The sequence below is a fragment of the Xiphophorus hellerii genome, chromosome 6 (assembly GCF_003331165.1).
Source record: "Xiphophorus hellerii strain 12219 chromosome 6, Xiphophorus_hellerii-4.1, whole genome shotgun sequence".
NCBI classification, from domain to species: Eukaryota; Metazoa; Chordata; class Actinopteri; order Cyprinodontiformes; family Poeciliidae; genus Xiphophorus; species Xiphophorus hellerii.
In genome coordinates, this window is record NC_045677.1 from 9,408,483 (window position 1) to 9,428,766 (window position 20,284).

The 20,284-nt window shown below is 40.0% G+C and overlaps 1 protein-coding gene across 1 annotated transcript in view; it reads left to right on the forward strand.

Annotated features, from left to right (window-relative positions):
• Positions 1-20,284, forward strand: part of LOC116722263 (sodium channel protein type 4 subunit alpha B-like) — a 48,935-nt gene that overhangs the window by 633 nt on the left and 28,018 nt on the right. The window contains exons 2-8 of the mRNA XM_032566471.1: positions 9,913-10,218; positions 12,578-12,696; positions 14,250-14,339; positions 15,952-16,080; positions 16,659-16,750; positions 17,469-17,711; positions 18,905-18,968. Coding sequence (XP_032422362.1) covers positions 9,952-10,218; positions 12,578-12,696; positions 14,250-14,339; positions 15,952-16,080; positions 16,659-16,750; positions 17,469-17,711; positions 18,905-18,968 — 1,004 coding nt within the window. The 5' untranslated portion in view covers positions 9,913-9,951. The remainder of the gene's footprint in view (positions 1-9,912; positions 10,219-12,577; positions 12,697-14,249; positions 14,340-15,951; positions 16,081-16,658; positions 16,751-17,468; positions 17,712-18,904; positions 18,969-20,284) is intronic.

A 20,284-nucleotide genomic window follows, 5' to 3' on the forward strand; every position in this document is an offset into this window, starting at 1 on the left:
GTTGAAGCTAAATGCACCAAGTCTGGTAATGCTCTAGGAATATTTAGTTAGTATTTTAAAGTTGCTCTATGATGAGTGACCCGGTAGTTTAGCCTGCATACCGTCTCAAACTAAAGCTCCTTGCATCCATCTTGTTTACTCTTTGAGTGTCAGGAAAAATGTTGGGGGGTTTTTCTTGACTAAAACAACTGCTTCTTTATTATTTTTTAAAATTTAACAAGCGTCTCGTTTCGTCAGCTCATTCCTTCTGAGACTTGTGTACTTAAGCTGTCTGCAATTACATTAAAAGGTTTCTGCCAGAGAAGTAGGTCATCAGTCCAGGGCAGCCCGGCTGAAAGTGTGAGGTCGAATCACTCCTAACATGCCCAAGTGAAAACTCTCTGTAGGCTTACTTTGACATTTTCTGAATTCACGAATGAGGCTTCTGGATCGAGGCTTCTGGATCAGCACGAAATGCCTCTGATCTTTGATATCAATAATGATAAACATTTACCAGACCTGAGACATGCTCCCAGAAGCAACTTTTATTGTCATTTTTTCAGTTGTGTCACTGCAGTCCTTTGCTAAAGAACATTTCATGTTTTGTCATTGTTCAACCATTGTCTCGTGATACCATCACAAAGCGTCGCGTAATTGGGAAGTAGACAGAATAATGACGCAGGGCTATCAAAGATTTTGTCATAAAAATCTGGAAAGTGCCACTAATTGAGACCCCTAAATGAAGTCTGGAGCAATTACAACCTTCTGAAGTTGAAAGAATCTGCATCAAAGAGATCAAGGAACACTGTAGAGAGGTCAAAGGTAAAGTTATGGAAAAGAATTTAAAGGGACAGTATTATGTTAAATCAACTTTATGAGCTTTACATCATGTTATAATGTTATTCCCTCATCAAAAACGTACCTGGAGTGTTACTTTAATTATTCCATGCCTGTTTGAGAACTCCTTTAATCTCCCCCCACCCCTGGCAAACATTCAGCTTTGCAGAACGCTTGGGTGGACTTAGCACCGCCTTCGAGGATGAAGCTCCTCCTCGGAGCCACAGTTTCCAAGCTTCCGCCTCACAGATGAGCCCTCGTCCACTCAGCTCCTTCAGACTAGCCAGCAGCAATTAGCAAACACATGGTGGAACTGTGCATCTGCTGAGCTCATTATATCAGCTACTTCTCAGTGCAACGCTGGTAAAAAAAAAAAAAGTTGTTAAAGTATTAAAAGAGGAATGATATTGTGATGACTTCCTGAAGGTGGAGTTTCAGCAGGAGTTTCTTAAGTTGACAGAGGCCCAATTGCAAGGCGTTAAATTACGAAGCCAAATGTCTTTTAAGTCATATTCAAGAGATTCAGCATTTTGTATAACAACTGAAAGTAACATAGTCACTACAAAATAGCACAATGTGGCTAGAAAACACACAATACAACTCCTTTAAAGCAGGGTTTTATTCTGAAACAGTACTTCAAAGTTTGAACAACTTACTGAGCACATAATAGCAGACCTAGAAAAAGCAGTAAAAGGCAGATGTGCAGACCTAATAAGACATGGCTGACACACTGGGCAAAGGAGCGCATTAATCAGAGAAGCAGGGGTAAATCTGCTGCAGAGATTTATCCATACCAGGGAGAAACTGTTGACATGACAACTAGGAGTCCTGGATTTACAAACTGAAAGAGCGACAAAAAGAAAGTCATTGTTGAAAGAGAGCTGCCAGATAAAGTTCAAACTGGAGGTCGTCAGTTACGTGGTACAAAGCAAAGACGAGATCAAAACTAAAATGTAAACTCATCAAATTTGACCAACCCTGCTCATCACCCTGAACAAACTATCCCTTCCTCAGTAGGGATAGAAACGCTTTTCAAAGGTAAAAACAGGAGAACCCTGGAAGAAAACATGTTACAGGTGACAGAAGTCTCCATACTGGAGCGAAACGCCACACTCAAGCACAACAACATCCAGCCAGAGCTACAACAGAGTGGTTTACATCAGTGCATATGCATATGTTGGAATGGCCCAGTCAAAGGCCAGACCTAAATGTGATAGAGAATCTGGGGTGAAACTTTAAAATTGATTGCTTACAGACAGGCTTCTGAAAATAGTGGTTTCAGTTTCAATGTGGTAAATTGAAAAAGTTCACAGGGTAAAAATCTCTTCCACTGCTAAAAATAATGATTTCTTATTGGTGATGAGTAATTGAAGCACTTTCATATGAAGTGTGTGCCAAGGACAAAACACCAGTTTTTCCGTATAAAACATATCAGAAGTTAGGATTTGTTTTTTTAAACAAACCTCCTGGTGCATTCCTTCACTCTGATCTAGCATCATTGTTGTCCTTTAATGCAAGCTCTTGTAGAGCAAGTTCAAATGTTTGTGTTGCACAGTAGATCATGGAGGGTTTTACTGATCTAGGTAAGCACGAGGTCCTGGAGGGTGCATGGGAGTTCGCCCAACCAGTCTACATGTGTTTTGTGGACCTGGAGAAGGCGTTCGACCGTGTCCCTCGGGGAGCCCTGTGGGGGGTTCTCCGGGAGTATGGGGTACCGGGCCCTTTGATACGGGCTGTCAGGTCCCTGTATGACCGGTGTCAGAGTCTGGTCCGCATTGCCGGCAGTAAGTCGGGCTCGTTTCCGGTGAGAGTTGGACTCCGCCAGGGCTGCCCTTTGTCACCGATTCTGTTCATCACTTTCATGGACAGAATTTCTAGGCGCAGCCAAGGTGTTGAGGGGATCCGATTTGGTGGCCTTAGGATCTCATCTCTGCTTTTTGCAGACGATGTGGTCCTTTTGGCTTCATCAGATCGTGATCTGCAGCTCTCGCTGGAGCGGTTCGCAGCCGAGTGTGACGCGGCCGGGATGAGGATCAGTGCCTCCAAATCCGAGGCCATGGTCTTGAGCCGGAAAAGGGTAGAGTGCCTTCTCCGGGTCAGGGGGGGTGTCCTGCCCCAAGTGGAGGAGTTTAAGTATCTCGGGATCTTGTTCACGAATGGGGGAAGAAGGGAGCGGGAGATCGACAGGCGGATTGGCGCAGCGTCTGCTGTCAAGCGGGCGCTGTACCGGTCCGTCGTGGTGAAGAGAGAGCTGAGCCAAAAAGCGAAGCTCTCGATTTACCGGTCGATCTACGTTCCCACCCTCATCTATGGTCATGAGCTTTGGGTCATGACCGAAAGAACGAGATCGCGGATACAAGCGGCCGAAATGGGTTTTCTCCGTAGGGTGGCTGGGCTCTCCCTTAGAGATAGGGTGAGAAGCTCAGTCATCCGGGAGGGACTCAGAGTAGAGCCGCTGCTCCTTCACATCGAGAGGAGCCAGTTGAGGTGGCTCGGGCATCTGGTCAGGATGCCTCCTAGACGCCTCCCTGGTGAGGTGTTCCGGGCACGTCCCACCGGGAGGAGGCCCCGGGGAAGACCCAGGACACGCTGGAGGGACTATTTCTCTCGGCTGGCCTGGGAACGCCTCGGGATTCCCCCGGAGGAGCTAGAAGAAGTGGCTGGGGAGAGGGAAGTCTGGGCCTCCCTTCTGAAGCTGCTACCCCCGCGACCCGACCTCGGATAAGCGGAAGAAGATGGATGGATGGATGGATGGATGGATGGTAAGCACGATTTTTCAAACTGTGGACCCGCAACCTGAAATAACCTGCAGGGAACCTGACGTGTTCCACGTTTTTAACCACTGGTGTTTGATCTGGCGAAGTCTCGTCAGCGCTGAAGGATTTCTTCAGGCGTTTTTCAGTCTTTGTGGCTCTAAAACAGATGTTTGGCGTCTGATTCTGCAAATGTCAAGTCACTTGATACATGAAGTGGCTAAACAAATCCATGACATGAAAAACCCGAGGTATGAAGGTCAAAGGAACTTTTTTTTTCAGGTGTCTGTGATCCGCTCATTCTCTCTGATGGCTATTTAGCTTTTCAAAATGGCGTTTATTCCCATCTGCCTTGAAAGTCTGAATTTTAAACTAAGTTGCCAAAGTTGACTTGAGACCAGTACAGAGTTTATATTTTTGCTTTTTTTTCCTGTCATGTTTAAATGTTTTAGATCAGATTATTATGTCTGAAAAAGAAAACCACGAGTAAAATACAATGAGCAGTTAAATATTGATGTTATTCAATTGAGGGAAATTTCTGCCACCAAGTGCGAGGGCATGATGTGTGTTTTTCTTCATTTATTTATTTTTTGAGATCTGGAGGCCTACTTCATTCTTGACTCTCCAGGCCAGGCAATAAATCAGGTTTGAGTTCGGTGAGCGAAACTGAAGGAAGAAGTTTGGTTAATTAAAATTATAGTACTGAAAAAATAGAACAGAGCGCCAACTTAACAAAAAAAAAAAAATTTGAGTTAATTTGCTCCATGTAATCAAATTAAGTTTGTCAAACATACTACATTTACGTTTGCTTAACATGATAAACTGAATATATTTACTTGGATAAACTTAGTTTGATTAAAAGTTGGATAACTTGGTTTATATTTTCAGTGTGCGTGATTTAAAAAGGAGGAGGATTATGTTTTCACATAAAGGCGAGGTTGGTTTTGATGGCTTTTCCCCCCTCATCCTTTGTATTTACTCGGGTCTTCTTTATCTTAAGATAAATCGGATCATCTCGAACATTTGTTAGTTTAATAATCCAAACCTATTTTTAGTCTCTCAATACTTAATAAATAATAATATTTCCCTTCGGTCCAAGTAGCATTATTACAGATGTAGCTACATAAATTGCACTTGTTTGTGCCATCCACAAACAAGTGTTTATTTTTATTAGGACAGACCAACACAAAGTTACACATTGTTGTGAAGTTAAATAAAAATAATAATTTTTGTTTGTACAGATTTAAACCAGATAAATTAGGTGTGTGTTTGTAGTCACACCCCATTTATTCTAACACCTGTAAATAAAAGACATTTCATTAGCATGAAGGGTGAGGGTACAAAGTGTTGTTTGAGCTTTGAACCTTTCACAGATTTCACTTTTATTTCAAAAAAGTAAAACAAGTCTAGCCTATACATGAAACCAGAGCCACAATGGAATAGTCAAAGTCTGCAACTGAATCCGTTTAGGAATCTTTCGCCTGTTTTGCCAAGATAAACAGGCTAACATTTTTGTCTCTATATGTACATGCAAAGCTATCAGACTTTTATCTTAAAAGATATGCAGCGGTTTCATATAAAATCTCCCCCAAAAAACACCTTGAAATGTGACTCTAAGATGCAAAAAAATCTAATTAAAATCCACATTTCTTCTCACAAATGCCGTTTGGATTTTGATAATTACACAGTGGTTACATAAGGAAATAGTAAGTTTTAGATTGTCCAGAAGGTCTTTGTTTCCATATTCAGAAAATATTTCTGAAAACTGAAACATACTTTTCTCAAAATACAAAAACAACAAAAATAAACGTGTGTCAGGACTCTGGCTCCACATATCCAAATACATTCTCTTTTATCTTGTGTATCTCTGAGAATCTCATACCTCAAATAGCCGTAATCGGATTGATAATGCAGTAAAATAAACATTTGCTACTTGACTGAATGAAGCCAAGAAAGAACAAACTAGATAAAAGTGAAAAGAGAAATGTTTATCTGAAGGAAGGACTGATGATGCAACATCAGGAATGTGGGTTTGGAAAAAGAGAAGCAGCGTTCTGGGTTTCTGAAAGTTAATTTTATTAAGACAAGGAATAGCAAATATGACTTTTTGAGTATTCTGACTAAGTACGTAATGATATATTAGCATGAACATTTTTCTGACTATCTAGTGCAAGCTAGTCAAATTTTACTATCTTGAAAAGGTTCAATATTTTATATAGATTAATCACACACAGAAATATTATAAGCCTGGTTTTTTTCTTCACATTTTGATGATTGTGGCTTACAAATAATAATAATCATAAAAAAAAAAATTCAGCATCTCAGAACATCAGGGTGTCAAAATAAGTTAAATATACAGAAAGCTGAGTGAAAGGAAAAAGTGGGGCATGAAAAGGTGCAACAGGGAGAGGAATTACAGCAGAAATTATTTATGAAAAAATGATCTGAGGGGGCCTTGGTTCCCCCTCAGCCTCCTTTGGGGACGCCACTGCACAACGATGCCCTGATATCAATTTAGAAATGTCGATTCTCAGCTTTAACAGTCAGATATTCGGCCCTGTTGTTAAATTCCCGCCAGCCAATGAAGAGAAAGTTATGGAGTTGGGAAAAAAGCAATCTGGTGTAGATGTAAACACCTCCAGACATTTACGAAGGTAACCGTTTACACTGGAGACTGGAGGAAAATAAAAATATCCAGTTCTTTATATAGCCACAAAATAATAATATTAATGTTAACAGCAGCAGCAGAGATCGTGTTTGTTTATGGAAGTACCTGAGCGGTGCTGCGCCGCACAGCTGCGCATCCGACCTGCCCCGCGTGAGGGCAGCTCTGCGATTGGCCCAGCCGGCTGGAGGCAGAGGAAGGGGGCAGATGTACTCTGCCAAAGACAGAAGACATCAACTCTCAGAGGGATTTCTAGCAGAAGAGTTCTTCTGCCTTTCAACAAAATGGCTCTCCTCTCATCTTTAGACTGCGCGAGGCACAGGACTGTGATTTTATCGGATGTAAGAAAAATAAATAAATCAAACAACAGCAACAAATAAAAAAAACCCCATTAGACATGCAAACAGGTCAAGTTAAGTCCAATATTACACAAGAAATGGGGTGAGATGAACTTGAAGCTGACAGATTCGTCTTCTACTTTTTGAGCTCACAGTTTTCATTTGTGGGAAAGAACTTTGGCTTTAAACACCAAAAATTAGCAGCTGATCTTACTAAGACCAATCAAACAGCCCTATAGTCTTTAAAGTTTAAAACTTTAAAATCTTTAAAACTGTTGGTAGTATGTTATATTTGAAACTTTTGCACAGATTAAGATAAAATGAAACTAGAAAATAAATACCACTGTAGCAGTAGTTTTTAAAACGACCTGTCATTTATTTTATTTTGCTGCCTCAGGTAAACTTGTTGCAGTAATGGAATTACATAAATAAATAAAAATGAGCTTGATAATTTATATTATTTTTTATTATTTTATATTTACTCATTTCCAAGTAAGTAAATTGTGCAAAAATTATAGTCGCGATATCATGATGTTAATTTCAATACTTGAGAAGAAAAGATAAGCAGACTTGTGCGTTATGATAAATGAAACAATCGTTACAACTCCTGATTTCCCAGAAAAAGATTTCAAAGATTGTAATGAAAAATAGAATAATGCAAAAGGTAAAAAAAAAAAATGAAATAATGATAAATTACAAACTTAAAGTTTATTTATCTTTGAGAGGGCAACTTTGCATTATTCCTATCCCATTATCAATATATTACTCGAAAGCGACGATATCATCGTTTGCAAGAATCGCTGGGACAATTTAAAATTTGTTGTCGTGGCCGGCCCAGCCTGAGTAAAATGAAACGATTAAGTTGCATTCACAACTTCCTCAAGCAGTTGCTCTTGTCGTGTGCTCTGCTCCAATTTGAAACTAATTCTATTAATTATTCGAAGCGATGATGACCATATCACATCTGGCTGTTACGGGAATTAAATTTCATTCAACTAAAACACTCTCCTCCTTCTCCTCCTCCCCACCCTGCTGAGTTTAATACTGTACACGTCCTCCTGCAAGTAAGCTGCGCACTCTGGCAGGCCTGCTCTCTGTGCATTTCAAAGTAGATTAATTATACACTTTAACTGTATGTTGCACAGATTGGATTATCATCACCGGTTGGTTGCTGCGTCGCTTTGCTTTTACGAAGCAAAAAAACAAAACACACAAAAAAGCCGCATATGTGTTTCTCTGAATCGGTTGTTACATGACGCCGTACCACCAGGACAGAGAAGACATTAGGTCGAGCGTGTTTTTTATCGACTTAGTGACATTGAGGATGCGCGTCGCGACGGCAAGCGAGACGACAATGTCACCGCATGAGATGAGACGATCTGGTGTCAACCTGGGCCAACTAAGCAGATCAGCAGGGAGCAGATAGCTGGCTTCTGGCTGAACGTGTGAAGGGATCCATGCATTTCAGGAGAGCAGGAGATGGAAGACCTGGAGCTTAGGCCACATGAAAAGGATACAATGGGTTTTTCTGTGCCAAACGGGGGAACGCGGAAATGTAATCCTCTCTTTGGAAAGCTTTCCCAGTTATTGAAATATCACACTGTCCGTGACTCAGATTCTGGAGCAAATTTGTAGTAGTGGAAAGCACTTTCATATTGTTTTTTTTTGTTGATTTTTTTTTTAGATTACATTGTGGCTTTTCCTCATAACCGTAAAACATCAAAGCTGTCTTAAAGCCAGAAACCTGGTTTCAACTAAACACATGTTCCGCTTTCAGGAACAAGACGTGTGGATTTTAAGCTGTTGGGGCTGCACCAGTACCATCTTTTCTGGACTATAAGTAGCTCCGTAGTATAAGTCGCATCACTCAAAAAATATGTCATTTATAAGTGGAAGTGGAGAATAAGTCACATTTATTTAGAAACTGTCAAACATGAGAGAGACTTTAGTCCGTGTTGGTGATATGTTCCGGTTGCAGGTTGACCTGCTCTTTCAACTTTCAAATTTTCCGCGGAGTATTTCGCCGGCAGAGAGAAGCGGAGACGCATGCGGTTTAAATCCCGGGTGATAGAGAGGCAGTTGTGTTGCATGAAGAGGTAACATGAAGACGGCAAACACATAAGGACATTTTTATTAATGTTTTTTTTTAGCAACTATAGCGTGGAGACGCAACTCCTGCCTCTCCCAGCAGCACGTCCTTTAAAGGGGTATTATGTGTTTCTCGGGTAGTTAATGCTACAATCAAATAATGTTAACTTCAGTTAGAAAAATACTGTGTTCCTCTATTAGCCCTCTAACAATGTTTGTACCAGCGTTGCACTGAGTAGTAGCTCATATAATGAGCTCAGCAGATGCGCAATTCCACCGGGTGTTTGCTAATTGCTGCTGGCTAGTCTGAAGGAGCAGAGTAGAGGAGGAAGGACTGTTCTGTGAGGCGGAAGCTTGGAAACTGCATCTCCTAGGACGAGCTGCACCTCGAAGGCGGCTCTCGGTCTACCCAGACGTTTTCCACAGCTGAATGGTTGCCATGGGAGATTCAAGGATGCATGAAAGAATCAAGGCAACACTCCAGGTATGTTTTTGATGAGGGAATAACATTTTGACATGATGTAAAGCTGAGAAACAGTTGATTTAGAACCCAACATTGGAGTCGTCTCTCCATGTCTGGTCATTACCATCTCCCTCATAGCGCACCATGAGGGAGATGGTAATGCTTAATCCTTGGTTCATATCTGTCAGTATGAGTTAATATTTAACACAACTGTCAAAAAATGTGTTATGAAGAGGAAAAACAAACATATGTAAGTTGCACCCGACTATAAGTGACAGGACCGGCAAAATTATAAAAACCTGTGTGACCTACAGCTGGGAAAATACAATACTCACCATGTCAGTTCTGTTGACCTGTAAGCCGTCTTACAGCTCTACCCTTAGTGTAGCAAAGGGAACAAAGCATGTTGACATCTTCTAATTTATCCATCTACTGAACCTTCCATTGTCTACAACCACTGATCTGTGCTAAGTTGCAGAGATCATTATGCGAGTGGTGGGGTACACCCTGGGCAGGTGTTACAACCATGCACACACACAATTCAGAGAGAAAATTTAACCTAGCAATCATGTTTTTGGACTGTGGGAGGAAACCAGAAAGAACCGATATATGGACTTGGAGAACAATGCGAAACCATGCAGAGAGACTCAAATGGGATTCAAACCCATGACCTTCTGCTGCAAATGGTGCTACCAACTGGGCCACCGCACAACCCACATCCTCTACCTGCAAAGCATATCTTGGAAAATCTCTCTTCGCTATTTCTGACCTTTGCTCTGTCTCCCTCAGAAGAAGTAAATTCTAGTACAGGACGATCAGGATGAAAAGATGGCAGCCACGCTGTTACCAACGGGTCCTGACGGCTTGCGGCGGTTCACTCGCGAATCCCTGGCTGCCCTGGAGCGGCGGGTGGCGGAGGAGCAGGCCAAGAGCTCCAAGGATTGCACCGAGGCTCAGAAGAACGCCGAGGCGGCCAAACCCCGCGCCGACCTGGAGGCGGGCAAGCAGCTGCCGCGCATCTTCGGCGACGTCCCTCCAGAGCTCGTCGGGGTTCCACTGGAGGACATCGATCCCTTCTACTACAAGAACCAGAAGGTGAAAACTTTTCGATTTTATTTTTCTCAAAGTGAAGGCGACAGCGCTTATCTTTCTTTCTGAGAACATTTTCCCTGTCAGCGAAACAACTTCTTCAGTTCTGATGATGGGCTGGAAGCATCGGGTTATAGTCGGATAGCAATTAAGTCAGTATATATTTATTTATTTGGCAATTTTTTATATTTCCATACACAAGTCGAAAAAGAAAAAAAACACAAAATGCTGAAAAAACCCCCAACACAACACCAAACTAGAACAAAAATAGATCAGCAATATTGAAATTCTTGTCAATGCCATGAACAAAAGGTGTAGACCAAAAAAAGTGAGTGTAAAAGCATAAGCTTATTATACTTTCACTTTCTAATAAATATAAAACTTAAATGACAAGTCAAAGCAGCAGAATCTTTACTGCATATTTTTCTAAAATCTCCAAGGAATTCCAGCTGCTTGTAGACAAACTCATAAAAGACAGCATTGTCAAACTTATTGTATTTGTTTAGCAAATTATTTTTATAATTCTTTTTTAAGATTGAAGAACAGTTTTCACTTCTCACAATTATTCCACTCTAACTGAAGGACAATTGTTTTAAAAGTTAGCCTTGACCTTTAGTAATTTTTTAAAAACAAATTCATAGTTCTTTAATTTCGAGCTACTTTTGTGTACACCTAGGAATTACACTAAACACATCACATGAATGAACGAATCACTTTCAGATTTTTTAGATGTTTTGCTTTTTAACTTCTTCCCAGAGCTAAATAGAAGAGTTTATTGGCTTAGCCCAGTGATGCTGTGCTGCCCATAGATATGCCTGTTTAAAAACTGTTGAACAGCGGTATATCAGCGCATATTGCTAATAATAACCAACCAACAATCAACATTTCCGGCAGGTTTATAAAGTCAGTTGACCTCCAGTGTTAAGCGCTAATTACTATCTTGGGATTCTAAAAAGATGGAAAAAGAAAATGGAGAAAGAAGCACTTCAGACGTCAGTCTCTGTTTCCCCAGGAAAATCACTGCTGCTTGAAATTTGTCATAGGCCATGTTTGGTCTGACGACCGTCACACTGACCAATCACAGGTCACCAAACAGAGATTTCTTTATTTTTTGTTGTTTTTATTTATTTACTTTACTTTTTTTCAAACAATGAAACTCTTTGGCTACAGCAGCATAAAAGAATTTAGGATTTTCTTATTTATTTTACCGTTTTGCTCTCAGTGCCTGATTTGTCGCAATTCCAGTCGTTTCAATGGTTTCAGAACTGCTTCAGATACGGTGAGGCACTTCTTTACGAGTGAAAACCCACACCCAAACGTGACTGTTCTTCCATCTTTCCGATCATGAGGACCGATTGGGAAAATGTGCCTCTGTGTCTCCTCAAATGTATTCTCTGAGTTAAACAGGGATATCTTTAGTTGTTTTTTAAAAAATATATATTTTATTGCATGTAGTTGTTTCTAAATTCAGAGCAAAATGCACATTTTGCTATAAAATATGAATTTATTGTATGATTTTTCACACATCTCAAACCAAGAGAAAACAAACAAAATAAAAATAGGAAATGATGCACATTAACAATCCAACAACACAAAAAAACAATATAATCAACATGAATTTGTTAATATAACCCAGACATAATTTCCCCCTTTTTGAATATTCCACATTAGTTGATAAATAATAATTCATTAAAGAAAGGGTTTCATTTTGAAACGCATTTGGAGTTACTGTCTTAGTGTCTAATGCATAATAAGTTTCCACTAATGGCAGAATCAATAGAAACCTCCCTTTTGGGAGGAAATGTTAGCGATCCTTCAAATAATTTCTTCGTTGCGGCTCGCCGTGACTAACACGGCCTGTCTGCGTCTCTTTAGATCTCTGGTGGATTCTGAAATAGGATTAGCAAGTTTTGATTTGCTGAGCTGGTGGATCAGGCTGCCGCCCATTAATGGAGAGATGAAAACAGGACATGGCAGCCATTCTCAGGGTCTCTTTGTTTTGGCATGTGATGCGCTGCTGGATGGGAGGATTATCCAAAGACCAGGAAATATTTAAATAAATGCCACATCTGTTGGGGAAACATGCCGTCCTGCATGCTTTGGAGTTGCCTCCATTATCTCAACTTGCCCCGATGACTGCCTGTGGTGGAAGTTAGCACAGATGGCAGACAGAGAGATTGAGTCAACACGGTGCTGCTGCTCCCTCTCGGTAAAAGGAAACAGCTGAACAGCTGCTGCCGGCTGATGCGTAGCCTCTCTCCACGACATAGCACGAGAGATTCACTATGTTACAATGTTTGAAAATGGGATTTTTCCCCCCCCCCTCGCCTTAACACTGGTGTTTGTCTTTTGCTTCTCTTTGCAGACTTTTATAGTACTTAACAAGGGGAAAGCCATCTTCAGATTCAGCGCCACGTCTGCACTTTACATATTAAGTCCATTTCACTTCATCAGATCGATTGCCATAAAAATCTTAGTCCATGCATATCCTTTTTGAATGACTTGTTGGTGTCTGTGTTTGTTAACTTTGCCATTTTAGGTTAGGTTTGGAAGATGTTAGGACATTATTGAATAAGGTGTCATCTTAAGATTGAGGGTGAAAATAGTGACAATCAAGGTAATAGTCACTGTAATTTGACGTCTCACCTTAGTTAAAGTTAATATGTCCCTTTATCTGCCAGATAAGCCAGTTTCTAATATTCAACAAATTCAAACTCACTGGTTTGTATTTCGGTACTAAGTGTGAAATGGACACGTTTCTGACAAGTATAAGACGAGAGGAATTGTCCAGCTGTGGAAGAAAAAAAGCTAAGAACTCATGGAAAACTAAAATAAGGAAGTATCAGACAGCATTTATGCTAATATAATGGAGTAATTATTGAATAGTGAGTAAAAGTAAGTAAAAAAATCTAAACGTTCATCTGTTTGATCATGTTTTGTAGCATTGTCTGTGGGTTTTTGCAAAGGGCGTCCTCGGCCAGATGGCTTAATGTTGTTTGGGAGGCCAAGCCACAGAAACGTTTGGGAGCCTCTGATCTATATAACAAATAGTTTCTTTCCCTTTAAAATGTATTGTAGACCACAGATATTCCTATGACTTCAGTCATAAGGACAGTGGTACAGTACCTCCGGGTATTTACATCTCTGGAAAACTTTCCTATGTTATGTTGTCAACCTCAAATTTCACCGGTTGAATTTTAATTGACTTCCATCTGAAAAACGAATGGGACAATCAGAAAACTGTTCAATGCATTTGTATTCAGAAACCTAAACCTTGGTCCCGTTTATCAAATTCAGTGCAACTATAGAACAAAACACTGTAAAAACACAGGAATCTTAACAAGTGGTGTATTACTGCTCTAGCTTATTGTGCAAGTACATTAATGCACTTTGAATAATACAAAACCAACTCACAGGTAGCTTTTCAGCAAGATATAGGAGAGCTTGTTTTAAGTCAATAAGTCATTGATGAAAAAGTACAAGTTCCGGTCAAAGCTGATGGGAAGATGGATGGAGATAAACACAGGTCAATCTCTGAATAAAAATAAACAGTTTGAGTTTGCAAAAGTCTGGTTGGAGGTTCACTTAAAGCCGATTGAGGATTTGTGGCGAGATTAGAAAGTGAGATTGTTCTACAAAAAATAAAAATAAAATACCGAAGGAAGTTGAATGCATATGCGTGCTCCACTTTCCACATTTTCATTTGTAGAAACAAGGATGTGTCTTTTTCCTTCTGCTGTGCAATTATGTGGTGTTTATTTATCAAATAACTATGCTAATGAGTTTAGCCTGTAAAGTGACAAAGTGGGAAAAAAAAGTCCCACAGGCATGAATACTTGTGCAAGACACGCTACAGTATATCTGGCAAAAAAACCCCCAAACAAACGAAAACGTTGCCTCATAGTTTCAATGTTAATTTATAACTCTACAGTGACTGTATTATTCTATGTTCTGGTTCACTACCAGCTTATTTTAGAAAAACAAATGCTTCGTTATGTATTTCTCTGCCACTCCACATTTTCCTGAACCATTCCCACGTTGTTTAGCTATTTCATAATGTTCACCATCCTGACCAACTGTTTCTTCATGGCCATGTCCGATCCGCCAACATGGACCAAATACCTGGAGTAAGTAAAGCTTTATCTCTCCCCGCTTAACGTGTTTTTGTTTCGTTTGTTCATCCCAAACGTTGCTAATGCAGAGTTGCCGGGGTCTGTTGCTTTGTCAGAGACTTCTGCAGAATTACTGGAAATGTGAGTATATGTAGATGTGGTGCATGTCGTGTTCCTTGTACTCTGAACACAACGTCGGCATGCCGTGGAATGAGAAGAGCCTTGAACGTGTTTCAAGGACGTTCTTGCTGTGCATGACGCGAAAGATTCAGTGGAAACGTTCATCGTCGGAGGATTTTTTACGTTTTTGTTGCAGCTTCAACAATTATACGAAACTTATTTTGAGAGAAAATGTTTGATTTCTTCCCAAGGAATTGGATAAAAATAGATCATTTGCAAATATTATAAAATGCATACAAAAAACAAGAGATGCTAGAAATGTCCTTATACCCACATCTTTGGCAAAACCTAAGGCTAAAGGTTTCAACGTCTTATTGATTCATCTTCTTTCAGCAACAATCCCAGTGTTTGGGAACAGAGAAAACTAGTGGATTTGAAAGTGAAACGTGCAAAGGGTTTTTTGTAACTGAATGATCATCTATCACTTCTTGAAAAAAGTGAACTTTGTACTTTTTGGTCATTGCCAATATTGAAAGTTTTTTTTTATCAAACTTCCCTGCCAGACCAGAGGATGATGGCAAAATCACAGGTAACAACTATTGGTGACCACAAAACCCTCATTAAAAACACGAAACTCTTGCATTTATTCATTTAAACTTTTTTTTTATTATTTTTTTTAAGTTGAACAAAGCTACTAAGAATTTTTATTGATTGATTTTCTGTTTTTCCCAGGGGTTAAACATTGTGTCTTAGCTAGGTCTTATTTTCCCATCACTCACAGGCACTTTGTTGAGATTAAACATTTTCAGATTGAGCTTTTTGGTTTGGTCTGGTGTAAAACAATAGCCTGAATATGTGTACATATGTCCGCTGTTGAAGGGGCAGAATCATGAGTTTTCTAGGTAACTTTGTGCCATTTTATTGCACAATCCAGTAGTTGACCCCCCATCTCTTTCACTGAAAGACGAATGCATCCTCCATCTTTACTGCTTGACGTCTCAGATTTGTAGATCCTTTTCCAGAAGGTTGTTGCTAATATCCTATCCGTATAAAAACAAATGCTGTGGATATCAGATGTAGAGTGAAAATTAAATCTTTAACAGGCAACACAAAAATGTATATCTTGTGCGGATTTAAATGAGCATTCTTTAAGTCATTAAACTTTACCTAGCTTAAAGTAAATTTACAACTAAATGCTCAGCTGCTGGAAGAGGCTTCATGCTTTCGCTGTATTAATACACTGCTGCTGCTCCTTGTTGCTGAATTCATATTTATGCCGATGACAATGTCCCATGCTGTCACTTTTTTTTGGTTTCAAATTCTTTCAGCATGTTATTCTTATCTTGCTCTCAGTTTGCCTGCTAAATCATTTCGTCATTGTTATATTTCCACAGAAAACGTGTCAGTCCGCACCGCAGCTATTGTACTTCATTTTAAAGCAGGGGTTAATGTGCGTCTAGTGCCCATAAATGTGTGTGTTCATCGTCCTGTTTCTAACGATTCCCAGGTACACCTTCACTGGCATCTACACTTTCGAGTCGGCAATAAAGATTTTCGCGAGAGGGTTCTGTTTAGTGCCGTTCACCTTCCTGAGAGACCCGTGGAACTGGCTCGACTTCATCGTCATCATCATGGCGTGAGTAGCCTGTTTCAAAGCAATCTATTTGATTTAGCTAAACTCCCTGAGACCAGTCAACTGTTTTGTCTGTTTTGTCTGAAAACAGCAACACAAAATCCCTCTTAATTCACTTAGCTGCATTTCCATTACTAATCTGATGATATTCCGCCAATATCGAAAAAGCACAATTTGCAATAGCGGTGTTTCAAACACGACACAAACATGACAAGTTTGTTCACGTGATAAATCTTTAAAACCATGTCGCACCATCATGCTCCAACTACTTCTTGTCCTATTCCTCGTCTTTTCTATTGTTTCCAAAAGTTTGAAAAGTTACCTTGAAGATGCTTGGAAAGTGCTTGAATTTTACTGTGGTAAAAGTGGACGAACCCTTACTTTACATCACGGCTGTCGTAACTGGTAACGATTCATTTTAATAATTTTGAGCCACACTTTGACAAACTGAGGCAACCAGAGAAATAATAAACTCTTAATGCGCTCCATCCTAAAGCTGTACCCGTCTGTTTGTGTTGTGATTATAAACTTTTATGATCTAAACTCTGCCTTCTCTCCTCTCTTTTTGCACCAAATTCCAGATACGTCACTGAATTTGTCGACCTCGGGAATGTCTCTGCGTTAAGAACCTTCAGAGTACTGAGAGCTCTGAAAACCATCTCGGTCATTCCAGGTGAGGCAGCCGTCACCGTCCGGCTTCTTCGTTTGTAAAGTTACACAGTAAAAAACGAGCAGCAAAATGTTGGTTTATTTAACAAATTATAGAGAAGTAAATGACAGTGTTCATTTAATAAAGTCATATTCTTATCATTTTAGTCATACATTCATTAACGTCAGAGTTCCAAACTAAATGTTTTATTTGAAAGCTAAGTGTTTAGATTTCAAACTAACATTTTAGTTTGAAAACTAAATATTTACCTCAGTCTTAAATGTTTAATACAGAGCTAAATATTTAGCTTGTGAATTATATATTTAGTTGGGAGCTAAATATTTAGTTTAAATTTAAGACTGCACTAAATATTTATTTCAAAAGTTAATATATCTAACAATATCTAGTATGAAAACTAAATATTTAGTTCCAAACTAAATATTTAATTTAAAATAACTAAACACTAAATATTTAGCTTTTAAATGAGTAGATGTCAAAGCTTAGTTTGGATCTCTGACATATACAAATGTATGAATAACATGAAAATATGACTGAACAAAGAACCCGTCTATTTCACTACGACAGGCTAAATAAACTATAAAAATTTTGCTGTTAATTTTTTAGCGTGTAAATTTACAAACGCCACCCCATCTCTTCTCAGCCCTACTTTTAAAACTTTCCACACTGCATAAAAATCAGCACCGGCCGTCTCTTTTTTTTCTGTGTTTCCGGCTCCATCCAGGTCTGAAGACCATTGTGGGCGCTCTGATCCAGTCTGTGAGGAAGCTGGCCGACGTGATGATCCTGACCGTCTTCTGCCTCAGCGTGTTCGCCCTCATCGGCCTGCAGCTCTTCATGGGTCTCCTGCGACAAAAGTGCGTCCGGAACCTCGATCACTGCATCAACTCCTCGTACACCCCCAACACCACCTTCATCTGCAACAACCGGACCTGGAGTTCGCCGGACGACTTTCTCACCAACGAGGGTCAGCCTTAAAGGACTGTAGCTGCGTTTCCATTACAAATGTGCGCAAATCTTGCTGATAATCTGCTAATGTCAAGAAGCACAATTTCACAAATGTTTTTATTAAATAAGAGCTGAGATTAAAATACAGGCGAATAAGCTTGTTCACGGGATAAGTTGTTAAAAATCATGGCAACGATGGATGTAAACAGTTACCAGAGATGTAGTCATACGGAACACCACTGAGGTCGTAAATGTATGAACATTTCGCTTTACTTTGACGCGTGTTCAACAGGCAAACAACGTGTAAAGCACGTGATGTTTACGCGTTAAAATGTCACGCGTAATTAGTGCATAAACAACGTTGACATCACATCAAAAACGTGTAAATTAAGCGTTGATTGCGCTTTTCATTAAGGTGCAAAAAGAGCCTGTTTATGTCTCTTCTGGACAACGTCGCATCCTGGCAGTCTGAGTCACGTCTCTTCTCATTGGCTGTTTCAGATCCTCGGCCAAACCACCAACATGCACTGTAGACATTGTCTACACGTTAACTATGTGTGACATGTTGACGTGTGTTCGACGCGTCAACATCATATACTGTAGACGGTATTTGCGCGTTGTGTATGTGTCAAAGTAACACAAAATGTACACACGTTTATGACCGCAGTGGCGTTCCATAGAAAACTATCGGACATCAGAGGGAGACATTGGCGTCTCCTTGGAAGCGGCCACGCATGCGGTGTTTTGGGGAAATGCAGTCTTTTTATGAACTGTGCGATGCTGTGTGAGTTCTGGTGGCTCAAGCAGCACATTGTCTGAAAAACAAAGCAAAAACAAACCATCATCTTCCAACTACTCCCTACTACTTCGTCTTCTTTGTGGTTTTTGCCAGTAGCAACAAAAGACTGTTGATAATCCAGCTATTTTCGCGTCACATTAGTGACACTAAAAAGTGTTTTCATTGCAGTTTTGTGAAATACACCTGTTTCGATATGGCCGAAAAACCACCTCATTCTAACGCAAGAAAACTTTTTGGCGAAACTTGACTTTTTTTCAAAATTGACATGTTTCCGCTAAACAAATACATTTTTTGTAATTTCAATTTGTGCAATTCTATGGTTAATGGAAATGCAGCTATTGCCTGCTGTCTACAAGCACATCACACATGTCCACTGCTCTGCTTTCCCTGAACTGTCACTCCTCCTCCCTTAGATAATTTCTACAAAGTTGAAGGGCAGAAGGATGCTTTAATATGTGGATATGGAAGCGATGCAGGGTAAGTGAATCTGCGCTTATTAATAATCTGCGGGCTGTTACGTAATGTTGAAATGTTGACCGCCGTAATGGCTTCTGATCCCCTACATGCTGCTCTGTACAATAGGACACGGAAGCTCGGAGGCACTTTTCACATTGGCAGGAAAACACAGCAGTGGTTGATTTTCTGTTGGCTTTAACATTGCAGTCACTGTGGGGCTTAATGCACAGGGCTGTGATCTCATCAGAGGGACTGGCGTACCATGAGAGAAGCTCCATGTGGTGCGGATAATCACGTCACGTCTGCCTTTACAAAGACACTCTGAGTTGGCAGCTGAAGAAGAGCTGTCATTACAGATTTTATCCCCCAGAAAGCCAAATACATATAATTAGGTTAACTGGAATTGATCAGAGCACTTTAAAATTATGTTTTCTTAATGTTTAGAGAAGCTCCTGTACTCAATACTGCTACTGATTAAAATCTAAAAGCAACATTTTACGTTACATATTGGATCTCAGTTATTTCTTACCCTGTAGTTCAAGTTAATTTAATTAATCTAAATCAAATGTAGAATTTAGTTTTCCTTTTGAACGGATGACTGTTCCCAATCGAAGGGCAAATTTCATTTCGGCTGAAGTGAACTCTGGCGCAGTTCGAATTCATATGTGAAGGCCAAGCGGACTGCTCCAAAAGCAGGAAGCGACTTATAATGCAGAGTATTCTGGGTAAATACAACCAAAACAAATCCGCCAGAGGAGAAATGGCTCATGCTCTTTTTCCAAAGACAAAAGAGAAATCCTGCAATCACTCAAATCTGACGTCACTCCATTTTGTTTACATTTCTTGAAGAAGGAAGTTGCGCTCATGTCTTCTTCTGAGGTTTTCACTTTGTCTCCTTTAGCAGTTCTTTGGTGCAGCGCCACCACAGGCGAACAGGTTTTTCAATAGTTTGGTTCGTTTGACACAATGCAGTGTCAATCGAACATTTGACGCCGCAAACGAACATTTGCTACATGTAACAAATGTTGTAAACTTTGGTCCTCAATCGTATTGAGTCCACCAGATTATCATGTGTGAAAACAGCCTAAATAATCTTGTAAATCCAAATGCTTTGAAACAAGAACAAGGCAGCAAATCTCCCCCCTGATCCCGGTTTGAAGCATTATTGAGCTAAACATTTGTTGGATTGTGGAAACCTCTGACCACAACAGTCGCCCTTCACTAGGTGTTCAGATGAAAACCAGGATGATAGTGCTTTGGAAAATTTAGTGAGGATGTTTCTTTCAGGCAGGTTGGTCTCTTTTGAACTTTTAGGATGGGTTTTGTTTGTGCAGAAA